The sequence below is a fragment of the Lithobates pipiens genome, unplaced genomic scaffold (assembly GCF_037356315.1).
Source record: "Lithobates pipiens isolate NorthernLeopardFrog02 unplaced genomic scaffold, aLitPip1_a1.2 Scaffold_19, whole genome shotgun sequence".
NCBI lineage: Eukaryota > Metazoa > Chordata > Amphibia > Anura > Ranidae > Lithobates > Lithobates pipiens.
This window is the reverse complement of record NW_027507764.1, coordinates 336,113,396-336,129,988: the sequence shown is the minus strand read 5'-3', so window position 1 is coordinate 336,129,988 and position 16,593 is coordinate 336,113,396. Positions and strand designations below refer to the sequence as shown.

At 41.0% G+C, this 16,593-nt stretch overlaps 1 protein-coding gene across 3 annotated transcripts in view; it reads right to left on the bottom strand.

Annotated features, from left to right (window-relative positions):
- Positions 1 to 16,593, bottom strand: part of MYLK4 (myosin light chain kinase family member 4) — a 232,870-nt gene that overhangs the window by 48,248 nt on the left and 168,029 nt on the right. For all 3 annotated transcript variants that reach the window (XM_077492098.1, XM_077492099.1, XM_077492097.1), the window contains one exon: positions 8,278 to 8,645. In XM_077492098.1, the coding sequence (XP_077348224.1) occupies positions 8,278 to 8,645 (368 nt within the window). The remainder of the gene's footprint in view (positions 1 to 8,277; positions 8,646 to 16,593) is intronic.

The window sequence follows — 16,593 nt, the reverse complement described above, 5'->3', positions numbered from 1 at the left end:
CCGCATGGCATGCACAACACACCATGCTGTTGTGAAGTAACATGAATGAAGTCTCACTTTGTGCACTTTACATATAGTTCACAAGAAAGGGAGCTGTGGAATGTGATAAAATATGAATCAAGCCGCCCCCTGTTGCACATCACTGCAGCCCAAAACAGACTGCTGCCCACACACTAAACCACTCCAGTTTAGCTTGAGAGCAAGTGTGAATGAGCCCTATGTGCAGGGGTGTGTGAATGTATGGATGTATGCATTCATTCTTGTGTGTGTGTGTGTGTGTGTATGAGGGTGCTAGTGATTGCACAGGTGTGTGTGTCCAGTATGTGTGGATGGGTGTGTGCATGTGTAGTTACATGCTTATGTGTGGAAGTGCCAGTGTTTGTGTAGGTGCCTACATATTTGTGAGTTCAAGTTGTTTATATGTGTGAATGTGTGTATGTGCATGCATATCTAACAAAAATATTTCAATATTATTATTATTATACAGGATTTATATAGCGCCAACAGTTTACGCAGTATTACTATCGTGACTACTTTGTGGTTGTCATGCAGATACTGAGATTATTTCGAAAGCACTGTATAAATTGCGTTTTATGTTTTGTACATTTACTAAATTTCTTTTTAATACTAAAACATTCCGTAAAAAATACTATCATAGTAATGCAAAATGATACTTGGTTCTGTATTTTCTAAAAGGAAGCGGGAGTGCTGGGGGGCAGAGGTATAGGTGGCCCAGCCTTGATATGCTTTTTAACATATTTAGCAAAATGTCTATCAAATCAAATGTATTTAAATAAATAATCTGGTGGATTAGATAATGCCAAACTGCAAAATTCTAATGCAGGGTTGAAATTACAAATTCATCTAAATCTTCCCAAATAAAATGTCATATGGCTGTTTAAAGAGAGTCCCGGAGCAGAAGGAGAGAAAAGGATAAGCGTAGGGACGGCATGACAGGTGTGGACAGCACAGTCATGCTTGTAGGGAAAAATAATTTGTCTCCTTTAAGAAAAGGGGAGCAGGGGAGGCGCTCGGGTTAGAAAACTAGTAGGCAGGAGAGGGAGTGACGTCAGTAGAGAGCGGCGGAGGAAAAGATTCCCACCCACCCTCCCGAGTATGGTTGATTGTAATAGGGGCTGTACGGACAGCCCATGGCAGTGGTTGGATCTTTGAAGGAGGAGAATATGGATGTTATATGCATATATAACATGGTTGGTACCCATCCGTGGTATGGGGGTTAACATGGTTGGTACCCATCTGTGGTATGGGGTTAGCATGGTTGGTACCCATCTGTGGTATGGGGTTAACATGGTTGGTACCCATTAGTGGTATGGGGTTAACATGGTTGGTACCCATCTGTGGTATGGGGTTTAACATGGTTGGTACCCATCGGTGGTATGGGGTTTAACATGGTTGGTACCCATCTGTGGTATGGGGTTAACATGGTTGGTACCCATCTGTGGTATGGGGATAACATGGTTGGTACCCATCTGTGGATGGGGTTATCAGGTACCTTCTGGTTAACAAGGGGTTAGCCTGGAAGGGGTAAAAGGTGGGTCACTGCGAAAGTTGAGTACCGTCTCCGGGTCCGGGGGTTTGCGACTGGAGGCCTAAAGTAAAAGAAGTTTGTCGCAGTGACCAGTGGGGTGGGGTTCCCCTCTAAAACCCCAAAAGTACAAAAAGTTGGTTAAGAGTTATTTAAAATGTTGTTTATTTAATCTCAAAGTAAATGTTAATAAAAGGCCATCAAGGCCATTTAATCCAAAATATTGTCATGTCATTTGTGAAGGGATTTGGAGGGGGGTTAGATAGTATGGTTAACGGGTGGATGAAGTGACTGTGGGTTAGGTCCTTCACATGTCATGCAGTTAGTGAACAGCTTGTTGTGACCAAGATGTGAATGTTATACAGTATTTGTTACCAATCCGCCTAGCCATGAGTCATGGGAATGCACCACTGGATATTATGAGGACATATTACTTTCATGTTCCAATACACATTTAGACTTTAACAAAAAAAAAAAAATGACTTACATAACAGAATTTCCCAGATTGCAAAACTCTGAAACAGCTAAAGACTATTTCATAAAACCTGTATGCTTTAACTTCTTATAACCAATTATCCAGTGACATTTGTTTTGCTTTCTTTTTTTTTTTTCTATTTTCCGGCATACCACATTCAAAACCTTACAATCAATACTTTTTATTTAAGGGCTGAGGAGTAGGATTTAAATTTAATCTCCTATAGAAAATGAATTAAAGTTCATTTTTTTTATTTTATATTCCTTCATGTGGGAAATATATATTTTTATGCAAAACTTTGCTAAAACAGTCCACATGGTAAAACGTGTCTCATTTTGACAAATTTTGGCAAAGGCAAAATCAAAAATTTTCCTGAAACCAAACCACTGATTCCAAATCCTTATTTTTGGCCAAACAATAAACAGAATGATACCATTTTAATCCTGAACTTTGATGCTTGATTCATTCATCTCACTTCTAGGTGATCATACACCACTCCTCTCTGCAATCATCTCCACTGTCTTCCAGTTAATAAATACAGTTCAAATTTATATCTGAAGGATACAAGGTACTTTGCAGCATTGCTAATTTCTAGATAATACCCCAAGAGGAAGGCTCTCCATTTTTCCCATTTACATCTTCCTACTCTTCATCTTCAGGACATCTTTTGAGTCACTTCTGTATTCTAGGATTTGCTGTCACAAGCTGTTTTGTCATTCTCCAATCCTTGAATCTTAGAGCACACTCTGAAAACTTGTATTTTCAGACAGCAATTCATCTTAACTAAAATATTGCCTTACGTCATTGATCCGGCATTACTTCCTCCTTTGCTATTCACCCTTGTTTATAGTATTTACATTGCATAATTAACTTGAACAGGAGTAAATCATCAATAAGGATAATAAAATATGAACGACTAGTCTCCCTGGGAAGTTTTCTTGTTAGCAGGTAGAGTTAGCTAGTCTGCAGGGTGTGTGTTTGGCCCCTTTTAGAGAAAACCTTCCTCTAGCTATATATAAATACCAGGGTGGGAGGAGACAGTGAGTTGGGAGCCAAACACTTCAGCTATTTTGATGTAGTCAGCAACCGCCAAGGGCCCTCCATGGGGCTGACACTCCGGATGAGGTAGGTCAACACCCAGAAGGACTAGCTGTAGTCACCCTGACTCTTTTATGGTCAGACATTAACTGTAAGCCCCCATACACACAGTCGGACATTCAGACGGAAAATGTTTGATCGGACCATGTTGTCGGATAATCCGACTATGTGTTGGCTCCATCTGACTATTTCCGTCGGAATGTCCGACCAACAAAGTTTGAGAGCTGGATATAAAAGTTTCCGACAACATGATCCGATCGGACTTTGTCCGATCGTTTGTAGAGAATTCTGATCAGACAAAGTGCGATGCATGCTCAGATCAAATTACGAGACCAAAGCTATTGGCTACTAGCCTCAACATAGTTCCATCGTAATGCGTCATCACAATCAGATTTTCCGACAACTTTGTCCAGCCGTGTGTATGCAACACCAGTTTCGGACAAAATTAGTCGGAAAAAATCAGATGGATTTTGTGGTCGGAATGTCCGACCATGTGTATGGGGGCTAAGAGGAATGCAAAAGGCCATTTGGGCCAGACTCCGCGTAGTGTCCTCTGAAGTGAGTACTAGTACACCTGGGTATAAGTGTGTCATTGGAGAGCATGCCTGGCTGAGCAGAGCTATACATATACAGTGGGGGAAATAATTATTTGATCCCCTGCAGATCTAGCAAATTTGCCCACTTACAAAGAAATGAAAGGTCTATAATTTTTATCATAGGTGTTTTTAAATGATAGACACAGAATATCAATCAAAAATCCAGAAAAAGAAACACACAAATAAATGCTATAAATTAAGTTGCAGTTCCATGAGTAAAATAAATATTTGATCTCCAAACAAAACATGAATTAGTACGTGGTGGAGAAACTCTTGTTTGCAAGCACAGAGGTAAAACATTTCTTGTAGTTGGTGACCAGGTTTGCACTCTTTTTTACAGATCTTCTCTAAATCCTTGAGGTTTTTTGGCTGTCACTTGGTAACTCAAAAGTTCAACTACCTCCATAAATTTTCTATAGGATTAAGGTCTGGAGACTGGATAGGCCACTTAATGACCTTAACCTCCCTGGTGGTATGATTATTTCAGATTTTAGGTGCTGAAAGCGGTACCATTATTTTGCATGGAAATTTGGTGTTTTATATTGTAGGCCTGCAATTACAAGAGTCTAGTAGACATACCGGGTATGATAAAGTTTGAAATACGAAATCATAAATTTGCTCAGTTGCAGAATTGTCACAGTCGTTACTTTTAGTGTTTGATAATGAATTTCCCCACAAATCACTATTGCTCAATTCTGCAAGTGATTCTAACTTATTATCGTTGTTTTCTAGCTGGTCTAAAAGCACTTTTGATGTAAACTGACATTTTTTGGTTGCTATGGACAATCTCCAGTTTCCAGGCATAAAGAATAATATTTATAATATAAAACTGCATGCAGGACACTGGACAAACCACTAGGGACAAAGGGAACTTGTAATTATTTGATAAAGTATTGTAATCTGTAAAATTACAGTATACTGTATCTATACAGTGTTTTTTACTTTTTGAATTTGGCGCCAAACTCCGTTCCCGTGCGTTGCAACGCTTACAGGCTATGGAGCTTGGCACTGTGACAGATCAAGCGAAACACAGCGGCTCGCAGATCACAGTGGGGAGACAATGCAGGATCCAGGGGACAAGGTACGTAACCTTTACATGGATGCGATCCCGAGTCTGGCTCAGGGTTACCACTTTTGGTACTGAAATCCCACCCTGAGCCAGAGTCTGGAATAACGCCAGGGAGGTTAATGTGCTTCTTCTAGAGCCACTCCTTTGTTGCCTTGGGGGTATGTTTTGGGTCATTGTAATGTTGAAAGACCCATCCATGACCCGTCTTCAGTGTTCTGACTGAGGGAAGATCCAAGATTTTACATTACATGGCCCCTCAATGCGGCAAAATCAGTCTGTACCTTTAGCAGAGAAACGGCCCCAAAGCATAATGTTTCCACCTCCGGGCTTGACTGTAGGGATAGTGTTCTTAAGGTCATAGTCAGCATTTTTCTTCCTTCAAACATGGCGAGTCCCTCTCCTCAAGAAGACACTTGTACAGTCATGCCAATGAATGTCAAAATGATTCAGAGAAGGATTGGGGAAAGTGCTGTGGTCAGCTGAGACCACAATTGAGGTCTTTGGCATTAACTGGACTCACAGTGTTTGGAGGAAGATAAATGCTAACTATAATGTCACTAAGAACACCATCCCTATAGTCAAGCAAGGAGGTGGAAACATGATGCATTTGGGTTGTTTCTTTGCTAAAGGTACAGGCCAACTTTGCCACATTGAGGGGCCATATATTGTAAAATCCTGGAAGAGAACCTTCTTTCCTCAGCCAGAACACTGAAGATGGGTCATGGATGGGTCTTCCAGCATGACAATGATCCAAAATATACCACCAAGGCAACAAAGGAGTGGCTCAAGAAGAAGCACATTAGGGTCATGGAGTGGCCTAGCCAGTCTCCAGACCTTAATCCTATAGAAAATGAATGGAGGGAGCAGAAACTTTGAGTTGACAAGAGACAAGAAACCCTAAGGCCGCGTACACACGCGGGCACTGTTCGCTCAACTTTGTCCGCTGAACAGTGTTTCGGCGGACAGTCCGCTCGTGTGTGGGCTTCAGCGGACAGTTTCAGCGGACAGTCTGACGAACAAAGTTTTTCGGAAATTCCGAAAAACTGTCCGCTGAAACTTGGTTTGAGCGGACAGTCCGCCCGTGTGTAGGCTTGTTCGTCAAACTAAGTCTCGCGCATGCTCAGAAAGAATTTACACGCCGAAGGTTGCATTGCAGTGTATAGGACGTCGTTTTCTAGTCCCGTCGTACGTGCCGTTCACGTCATCGCGCACGGTTTCAGCGGACTGTTCGTTCGTCGTGTGTGGGCAAGTCCGTCCATGCTAATTTTGAGCGGACTGTCCGCTGAAACTGTTTGACGAACAAAGTTGAGCGAACAGTCCCCGCGTGTGTACGCGGCCTAAGAATTTATAGAGGATCTGTAAAGAAGAGTGGACCAAACTCCCTCCTAAAATGTGTGTCAACCTGGTCACCAACTACAAGAAATGTCTTACCTCCAACAGGGCTTTCTCCACCAAGTACTAAGTCATGTTTTTCTTGGGGATCAAATACTTATTTTACTCGCTGAACTTCAAAATAATTTATAGCATTTGATTTATGTGTTTTTTTTCTGCATTTATGGTTGATATTATGTCTCTATCATTTAAAATACACCTATGATAAAAAAATATAGACCCTTCATTTCTTTGTAAGTGGGCAAACTTACAAAATATGAAGGGGATTAAATAATTATTTTCCCCACTGTATATCTTTTCTAAATGTATTTTATCAGTACCACAATCTACTATATATATACTAGCTTGGTAAAAAATATCCTGTGGCACAACAGTTTGATGGCATAGTTCAGCGTTTCTCAACAGGGATGCCACAAAGAGCCCTTAGGGGTGCCGTGGAAGAAGGACAAAAGCTCAATCTTTGTTAACTCTGCTATACAGAGAGGAGCACAATCCACACCTTCTACAGACTCTCTCCTCCTTTCTGACGTTATCTATACTCCTGTTGGCAATCCAGAATGCTGTATGGGCTGACTATCTCCGTCTTGCCAACTGATCACATCATCAGTTGCTAGAGTATAGATAGCAGCACAGAGAAGGAGAGAGCTGGGAGGAGGAGTGGGCTGTGCTCTCTTCCTGCTCTCTGAATAATGGAGTGAGAAATGCCACCCTAGACTCCTGGGGCCATCTGATATGCTGTCTGTCTAGAAATAAGAAATAAAAACACGTGTTATACTGTATATGTGTTTGCTATAAAAGAAAAACTTAGCCACAAATAAATCAATAAGGCATGTTAATGATATTGTGTAAGAAACAACTTCATGTAACAGTTCCAATATAGCAGGGCCAAGTCTTAAGCATAAACTTTTTGTATGCAAATTGTACAAACATTGTAAATAATATTGATGTTTTAAATAGGCTTTACCCACTCGCTGACCGTGTCACGCAGATATACTGCGGCACAATGGCACTCCTGGGCGAAATCCCGTACGGGTACATCCTACCCATTTTCGGCCACCAGAGGGTGTGCATGCCACTGGAGGCACGTGTGCGCACCTGCTGCATGGCAGTGGACCCAATGTGCATGGCCGGCGACAATCGTGCACGGCGGGGGACCCGATCGCATGCACAGGCACCAGCTTGGGGATTTGTGTGTGTAAACACACAAATCCTTGTGCTGTCAGAGGCGAGGAGCCATATAGTTTCTCCCTTCTAAGTAGGAAAAATGATATGGCTCCTCTTCTAGTCACTCCCATCCCCACACAGTTAGAACATGCTGAAGGAACACACATTTAACTCCTTGATCACCGCTAGTGTTAAACCCTTCCCTGCCAGTGACATTTACACAGTAATCAGTGCAGTTTTATAGCACTGATCGTTGTATAAATGCCAATGGTCCCAAAAAAGTGTCAAAGGTCTCCAATCTGTCCGTCGCAGTACTACAAAAAATCGCAGATCACCACGATTACTAGTAAAAAAAATCTTTCCCATAGTTTGGAGCGCTATAACTTTTGTGCAAACCAATCAATATACGCCTATTGTGATTTTTTTTTACCAAAAATATGTAGAAGAATATATATTCTGCCTAAACTGATGAAGAAATTTTTTTTTTTTTTTACTTTTGGGGATGTTTATTATAGCAAAAAGTAAAACAATATTGTTTTTTTTTTTCAATTGTCACTCTTTATTTTGCAAAAAATAAAAACCCTAAAGGTGATCAAATACCATCAAAAGAAAGCACTATTTGTGGGGAAAAAAGGACACAAATTTCATTTGGGTACAGCGTTGAACGACCGCGCAATTGTCAGTAAAGGGACACAGTGCCAAATTGTAAAGAGTGCTCTGGTCAGGAAGGGGGTAAAATCATCCGGAGCTGAAGCGGTTAAAGCCCTGCTATAGGGACAATAAAACTGCCAGAAGCAGAGCAATCCACCAGAAGCTAAGCATTAGCAATGACTGTAAGTATGAGCATAGGCCTTGCACTTCTGCTTTGCACTGGTTTCCAGGATAAAGGTTATGTTGGGCATCATAGACATGTTCTGCACTAAACATGGATTCTTACCAAGAAACAAGGGCAGATCTTCTTTCTTTAATTTTTTTTTTTTTTTAACTCCAGCACTTTGGCGTGTCTGTGTCTGCTCATTAATGATCAGGTTTTGTGTTTTTTCTTCAGTGTGTTGGATACTGGTGATATCCTCTGTGTCTAGTTTGCTTTTTTTGTTGTCTTCTTTAGTGTCCACTTCTTCAGTTACCCTCCTCTTACTGTTACAGCTTAGTTCATGGTTGATGTCACCATTCTGAGAAAATTCCTCCAAAGTTTCTTCTTCTTCTTCTTCTTCTTCTTCTTCTTCTCCTTCTCCTTCTCCTTCTTCTTCTTCACCATTGCCCTCTTCTATGGATAGTGCCTGTGCATCCTCTTCATTCGTCTCACTAAAATATATATGTATTTCAATTCAATATATTTCAACTTTTCAGAACAGAGCTAATTTGGTTACTGGTGACTAAAGGTGGTCATTCATGCACAGTATATAAAAAAGGAAACAGTGGGAGTTATTTACTAAAGAAGCCAAGTATGTTCATTTTGCAAAGTGAATTTTCACTTAGCTTAGGCTGGCCAATTGGCCATACACTGATAGATTTTATTTTTTAGCCTGCAGCCTAAACGTAAAAACATTGAACATATTCCTCTAGCCATGCTAACAGCGTGGATCAAGGAATACTCCCACCAGACTGTCATAATACCAGAAAAAGTGAACAGCTATGTGAATACATACTTGGAGTTTATTTCTGTTGACTCCTGGATATTTCATTTTTGAATCCAGATGGCTATTGCCATTATGCATAATACATTCTAAATATAGGAAATATGTGGAACAAAAACAATGGCATTGATGTAATGAGTGAAGCGTGGGCCAGAGAGGGGAAATGCCCTACTGGGAGCTTCGCTATGGCAATTCATCGTAAGAAGGCTCTTTTGTTCCCTGGATGGTCACGTGAAAACTATAGGAGCCTAACATTTAGGGTGCAACCTTTGAATTTCACAACAGAAAGGATGCAGATTCAATGCGACCAGGAATGGAGGTAAAAAAATAAGAATTGCTTGGGCACATAAGGCCTTAAAAAAGGCTGCATTTCATTAGAAAAGTTAAATTCAGCTCCAAAAGATGAACTTAGCCTTTAATCATCTAGTCATGTACAAGCAAAAATAAAACATTTTTGGTTTTCCTCACATACGATTGGATATTCTTTGCAAATTTTGACCTTAAAATCATTGCTAAGTTTTTCTTGCTAAATGTGACAAAATTCTAACAAAAATTTCATATTGACAACAATTACATGCAAAAAAATATTTAAATAAAATTCAACATAATGCTGTGAGTTCACAAACTATTACACTTACAAAAACTGGCACTACATTAAAGAGTTGTTAAAACCTGTAGAATAGTTTGATCTTTTTGGGGTTATATCAAGTGCAAAAATTGCAATTATATGGATTTTGCCTGTAATGTACCGTATATACTCGAGTATAAGCCGAGATTTTCAGCCTCTTTTTTGAGGCTGAAAGTGCCCCCCTCGGCTTATACTCGAGTCATCGCTGTCTGCCCGCTCGATCAGCGTGTCGAGCAGACAGACAGCGGCCATTCTATAATTCAAAAGCCGCGCCTCCGGCTCCGCCTTCGCCTGTGATAGGCGGAACACTGAATTTCCCAGCAGCCTGTGTTCCGCCTATCACGGACATCGTATCATCCTCGTACTACGGACGAGGATGATACGATGTCCGTGATAGGCGGAACACAGGCTGCTGGGAAATTCAGTGTTCCGCCTATCACAGGCGAAGGCGGAGGCGCGGCTTTTGAATTTTACAATGGCTGCCGAGGCGCCGACGAAGAGGGCACGGGACGGAGGCAAGGCAAGGCACGGCACGGGACGGGACGGGACGGAGGCAAGGCAAGGCACGACACGGGACGGAGGCAAGGCACGGCACGGGACGGAGGCAAGGAGGCAAGGCACGGGACGGAGGCTCGGGACAAAGGCTCGGGACACAGGTAGGCTGGACACACACACACACACACACACACACACACACACACACACACGGATGGATGGAGACACACACACACACAGGGATGGATGGATACACACACACACACAGGGATGGATGGATGGATGGAGACACACACACACAGGGATGGATGGATGGAGACACACACACACAGGGATGGATGGATGGATGGATGGAGACACACACACACACAGGGATGGATGGATGGATGGACACACACACACACAGGGATGGATGGACGGACACACAGGGATGGACGGACACACAGGGATGGACGGACACACAGGGATGGACGGACACACACACAGGGATGGACAGGCATGTCTCACCCTCGGCTTATACACGAGTCAATAAGTTTGCCAGTTTTTTTGGGGGTAAATTGGGGGCCTCGGCTTATATTCGGGTCGGCCTATACTCGAGTATATACGGTATGTTTCTAGATGTTCAAAATGATTTTAATGTAGATGAGTTTAGTCAAGTCAGGTCTTAGTGTATGAAATGCAGTATGTGATTTAGGAATCGCAGCACTCTTATGCCCCATACACATGATCAGATTTTCTGACAATAACACCGTGGATTTTTTTCCGAATGATGTTGGCTCAAACTTGTCTTGCAAACACAAAGTCACACAAATGTTGGCCCAAAATTCCAAACATGAGAATGCGGTGACGTACAAGGCGTAGGACGAGCCGAGAAAAAGGAAGTTCAATAGCCAGTGTGGCTCCTTTTGCTTGATTCCAAGCATGCGTGAACTTTTGTGTGACGCACTTGTGTACACATGATCGACAACACATTTGTGGGCGTAAATTCCGACAGCAAATGTTTGATGGAGCATACACACAGTCAGACTTTCTGACAACAAGCTCACATCCAACATTTGTTGTTGGAAAATCTCATCGTGTGTACGGGGCATTAGAAGATCAGTATGTTACTTTATGAAAAAAACTAAAAAAACACACACAACTAAATTCTATCAGTGTGTCTGCTAAGGCAAGAGATGGTCTACAAAGAATATACTTTTATGATATCTTGCATAATAACAATGATTTTAAAGGTAACTCCACTTTCATGGGAAAAAAATAGCAAAAAAAAAAAAATTATAGCGCATATACAATTGTGAATCATGTCATATTGTAATGGAATGTTATCAAAAATGACCTTTCCTTTTCAATCTACAGCTCTGTAATTTTCTGTAAAGTGCAATGCAATATGGCTACCTGGAGGTGTTCTGTACACAGATTGTGTACAGAACGACCTCTAGAAACATAATTTATTGCGTGTGTGATCGGCTCACTAAATTTCCCAGAAGTCTGTCATTTTTGGTGAGATACTTCCAAAAGGATATCACGTCTAAAGGGATATTGAATTAAGAGTACAGCATCGTATAGAAGTTTTCAATTCAAAAGTAACAAAGTACCATCATCCAGATTAATATACAGAGAAAAGGGATGAAAATGGAAGAAAAGGACAGTTGCTGAGGCTGTCCATGAATCTATTCACAGACTCAAAAAATTGTGATGGACTATCTCGGTACTAATAACAAACTATATATATCATATCATATAATCATATATATCATATAAAAAAACAATTTATTACATTAAAAAATGACATATAGGGTACATTAAAACAACAATTTAGCAAAGATTATTTTTCGAAAAGCAAATACTCAGGGTTCCCCCCGAAAAGTATCTACTAGATAGACAATTTTTGGGGGAACCCCGAGTATTTGCTTTTTGAAAAATAATAATTTCTAAATTGTTGTTTTAATGTACCCTGTATGTCATTTTTTTAATGTAATAAATAGTTTTTTATATGATTTATATTATTTGTTATTAGTACCGAGCTAGTCCAACACAATTTTTGGAGTCTGTGAATTAATTCATGGACAGCCTCAGCAACTGCCCACGTCTAAAGGGAAGCAGACCCTGCAATTTTCCTCATCAGAGCCCTGCAGGTGCAGCAGCTAATTGATAATTATGAAATCTCTCCCATTAGATTCACTTACCACATGGACACAGACAAACAAACAGGGATCTCATCAAATAAACAAAATGAAGAAATATTCTACAAAGTTTGTTAAAATCCTTGCAATGTAGATAGATCATCCAAGAGGGATTTTTTTCTCAACAAAAGTGGAGTTACTCTTTAAAGTACTTAAAAAGCTATCAGGCTATATGACAATTATTTAGACAACTTGCTGCCTTCTATAGCATTTTTTTTAAATCAGAAAAATCAAATGCCACAACGGTTCTGATTTTCACAGAAGACCATCATGAATCAGGGTTTTGCTTGGGCAGCATAATATTTTACAGCATTCAGTATGGCCAATATTCTCACACTAAGATTTCCTAGTGTTGGCAGTTATTTAAGCTATTGTGAACTGAGTTTCATAAGCAAGTATACCTACTTATATATATTCAACCCCGAAAGTAGGAGTATTTTTATAGTAGCTGCATAAAAATAGTATAAGGTAAATACTGTCTTTGATTAATTGTTTTCTTAAACTCATGTTGCATTATGGCAGTTTCTGTTTTAAGAATATCAACATATAGTCCATTTATTAAGCCTCTTTTGCATGGCATGTTTATATCAACAGAAAATGAGAATAGTAGCCAATAGTACTTATGTTAATAGCTAATGTTCTCAATGTTAATGTAATGAGCACTTGTTAAACAAGTCTGGTGCCTATAACAGCATGAGAGATAATATTCATGTCTACTGCAAGTCCATAAGATATCCATGTAACACTGTACAAGAGATGCCTTACGGTCTCCCACTTACAGTAGCAATAACATTGATGCCTATATAAACAAACCACATTGTTTTGCTTGGCTTTGAATTATCAAGATGAAAATCCAGTTCCAGTAGGAGAAAACATAATGAGGTTTAGAATGTATGCATCAAAAATACTCAGACAACAAGATTGTATTCCTTGTGCTTAAAAGGGATTTTCCATTTTAAACCAAAAATGGATTTCTGCTTCAGATTCCCTCCTACAGTCCCAGCAGCAACTACCCATCTGTTGCTGGCTGGGTCCATTTTTTTTTTTGAATTTATAACATGATTATCGCCCAATGGACAGGAATAATAACAATTAACTTTTTATCTAACATGGATGCCCAAGAGCATTGATATAAAACGCACAACCTATTCGCTCATCCCTTCTGGATCATTTCTCTCCAAGTCTTTGTTTCATTAAAATGGATACATGTAGAGGACCGAGTTCAATTTGTATTACAGTTGGTTCTTTATACCCCCCCCCCCCCACAGAGAATTTGTATTATACTTGGTTCTTTATATCCCCACACAAGGAATCAATTATATATAAACCCTGATACTGCGTACACAGGACCGGACTTTCCGGAAGACTAGGTACGATGGGATCAGTCAGTTGGACAATCCGATCATGTGTGGGCTAGTCCGATCGTTTTTTGAAAAAAAGACCTGACGGACCTAGAAATAGAACATTCAAATCTATCAGATGGACTCAATTCTGACAGGACTAAAAATCAGGAAAACCATTCGTCTGTGTGCTAGTCCGATGGACCAAATACGACGCAAGGGCAGCTATTGGCTACTGGCTATTGAAGTTCCTTGCTTAGTCCCGTTTACGTCATCATGTTCAAAACGTACAGACTTTCGAACGGACTTAGTCTGTTCGTGTGTGGCCAAGTCTGTTCCTTTTGGAAGGTCTGTCGGAACTCTGCCGAAAGTCAGTCAGGAAGACCGTCGGACCTAGTCTGTCGGAAAGTCCGGTTGTGTGTACACGACATTAGACTTTATTTTGGAAATGTGCATTTTGTGAAACTGGAGTTGCACATTAAAAGTATCAACCTGTTGCCAATTGGTTTCCACATTTCAGATTAACCACTTGCCACTCTAGCACAGTACATTTACTGTGGCGGGGTGGCAGATGCAGGCTCAGTCATCTATATATATACTGTATGTGGTTGTGCCTCTTCTGGGTTCAGAACCCATAGCGCACTTTGCCTGTGACACAGCGGATTACTGTTAACCGCACATTATGTGATTGCTATGATTGGTTAATGTATGATAACAATGTCTGTCAATTCATGAACAGCTTGCTTACTGTTGTAATCTGTGACTGGCCCACTGCAACTACATGGTACCTGCCTACCTGTACCATGTGATTAGCTGTAGCCAATTGTAGATCACAACCATAAGCAAGCTGTTCATGAATAAGTAATAACAGCTAAAACTATTACTTATGCAATGTTTACCTTCCCAGAGTAGTACAGTGTCACTATGGTGACACTGACCCACTCCGATCACAGGATAAAAAAAAAAAAATTATATATATATATATATATATATATATATATATATATATATATATATATATATATATATATATGAATAAAAATAGGAGTTTTATATTCAGCTTACCTGTAAAATCCTTTTCTTGAGTACATCACGGGACACAGAAGTTTCATTACTTAGTGGGTTATATAGGCACCTTCGGTGATTGGACACTGGCTAACCCCAATTAAGGAGAATTCCTCCCCTATATAACCCCTCCCATATCGGAGGCACCTCAGTTTTGTAGCAAAGCAATAAGAAACCACGTAAAACCCAAGAAGGGCGGGTGCTCTGTGTCCCGTGATGTACTCTCAAGAAAAGGATTTTACAGGTAAGCTGTATATAAAAATCCTATTTTCTTGATCATACATCACGGGACACAGAAGCTTCATTACATAGTGGGATGTCCCAAAGCAATGCTCAGTTTGAGGGGAGGGAGACACAGATCAGAATTATAGACCGCCATGGACCAGAGGAACTAAACTGCAGCCTGCAGTACACTGCGCCCAAAGGCGGTATCCTCTTGCCCTCTCACATCCACCTGATAGAATCTGGTGAATGTGTGGACTGATGACCAAGTTGCAGCGTTACAGATCTGAGCCAGGGAGGCCTGGTGATGCACTGCCCAAGAAGCACTTACAGCCCTAGTTGAGTACGCTTTCACTTGAAAAGGAAGAATCTTCCCCTTTACATTATAGGCCTGATGAATAACTTGTCTAATCCATCTTGATAGAGTGGATTTCGATGCCACCTGGCCCCTTTTAGGGCCTTCTGGCAAAATAAATAAACAATCAGTCTTTCTTATCTAAGCAGTCGCCTGGGGATAGATACTGATTGCCCTTACCACATCTAGAGTATGCAAAGACTCTTCTTCTGCGGACTGTGGATCTGGAAAAAAGGATGGTAGGATTACATCTTGATTCAAATGGAATCCCCGAAACCACCTTAGGTAGAAAGGACCTATTAGGACGCATCACTACTCGGTCCTTATGAATAATTAAATAAGGTTCTTTGCTTGAAAGAGCTGCTAGCTCTGACACTCTTCTAGCCGAGGATATGGCTATGAAGAAGACACATTTTTTAGTCAAAAGAACTAACGAAGCCTGGTGTAATGGTTCAAATGGTTGTCCTTGCAATGCAGAGAGAACCAAATTCAAATCCCATGGGCATACTGGAGGTTTGACTGGCGGCTTTAACCACATGGCGCCCTGAATGAAAGCCCGGACAAGAGAATGTGATGCAAGTGGGTTCTGAAAAAACACTGACAAAGCTGAAATCTGAACCTTGATAGTGCTTACGGCCAAATTCATTTCTAGGCCTGACTGGAAGAAAGCCAAGATCCTGCTAACGACATACTTTCTAGGTTGCCATCCCCTGGGCTCACACCAGGAAACATATGACTTCCAGATTTTGTAGTAAATAAGCCTGGAGGCTGGCTTTCTGGCATTGACCAGAGTAAAAAGGACTGACTCCACGGTCTTTCAGAATGTGGGTCTCAGCAGCCAAACCATTAAATTCAGACTGTGTAAAGCAGGATGGTAGATTGGACCTTGCGAGAGCAGATCTGTCTGGAGAGGAAGGATCCAAGGCCTGCCTACCGCCATCTTTGTGATTTCTGCGTACCAAGGTCGTCTGGGCCAAGCCAGGGCTACCAACAGAACCGACTTTGTTTCCCTCTTGACTCTTCCCAGGAACCGCGACAGAAGCGGATATGGCGGGAAGGCATAGATTAGATTGTACTGATCCCAGGGAATTGTCAGAGCATCTGACCCCTGAGCAAGTACGTCCTTTGTTCTTGACACAAACTTGTCCAGCTTCCTGTTGAATCTGGACGCAAACAGATCTACATCTGGAGTACCGCATTTGTGACATATGGTTTGAAATATGCCGGGGTGTAGAGCCCATTCTCCTGGGCATAATTGTTGGCGGCTTAGAAAGTCCGCTCGCCAATTTTCTACTCCTGGAATGAAGACTGCAGAAAGGCACGGAACT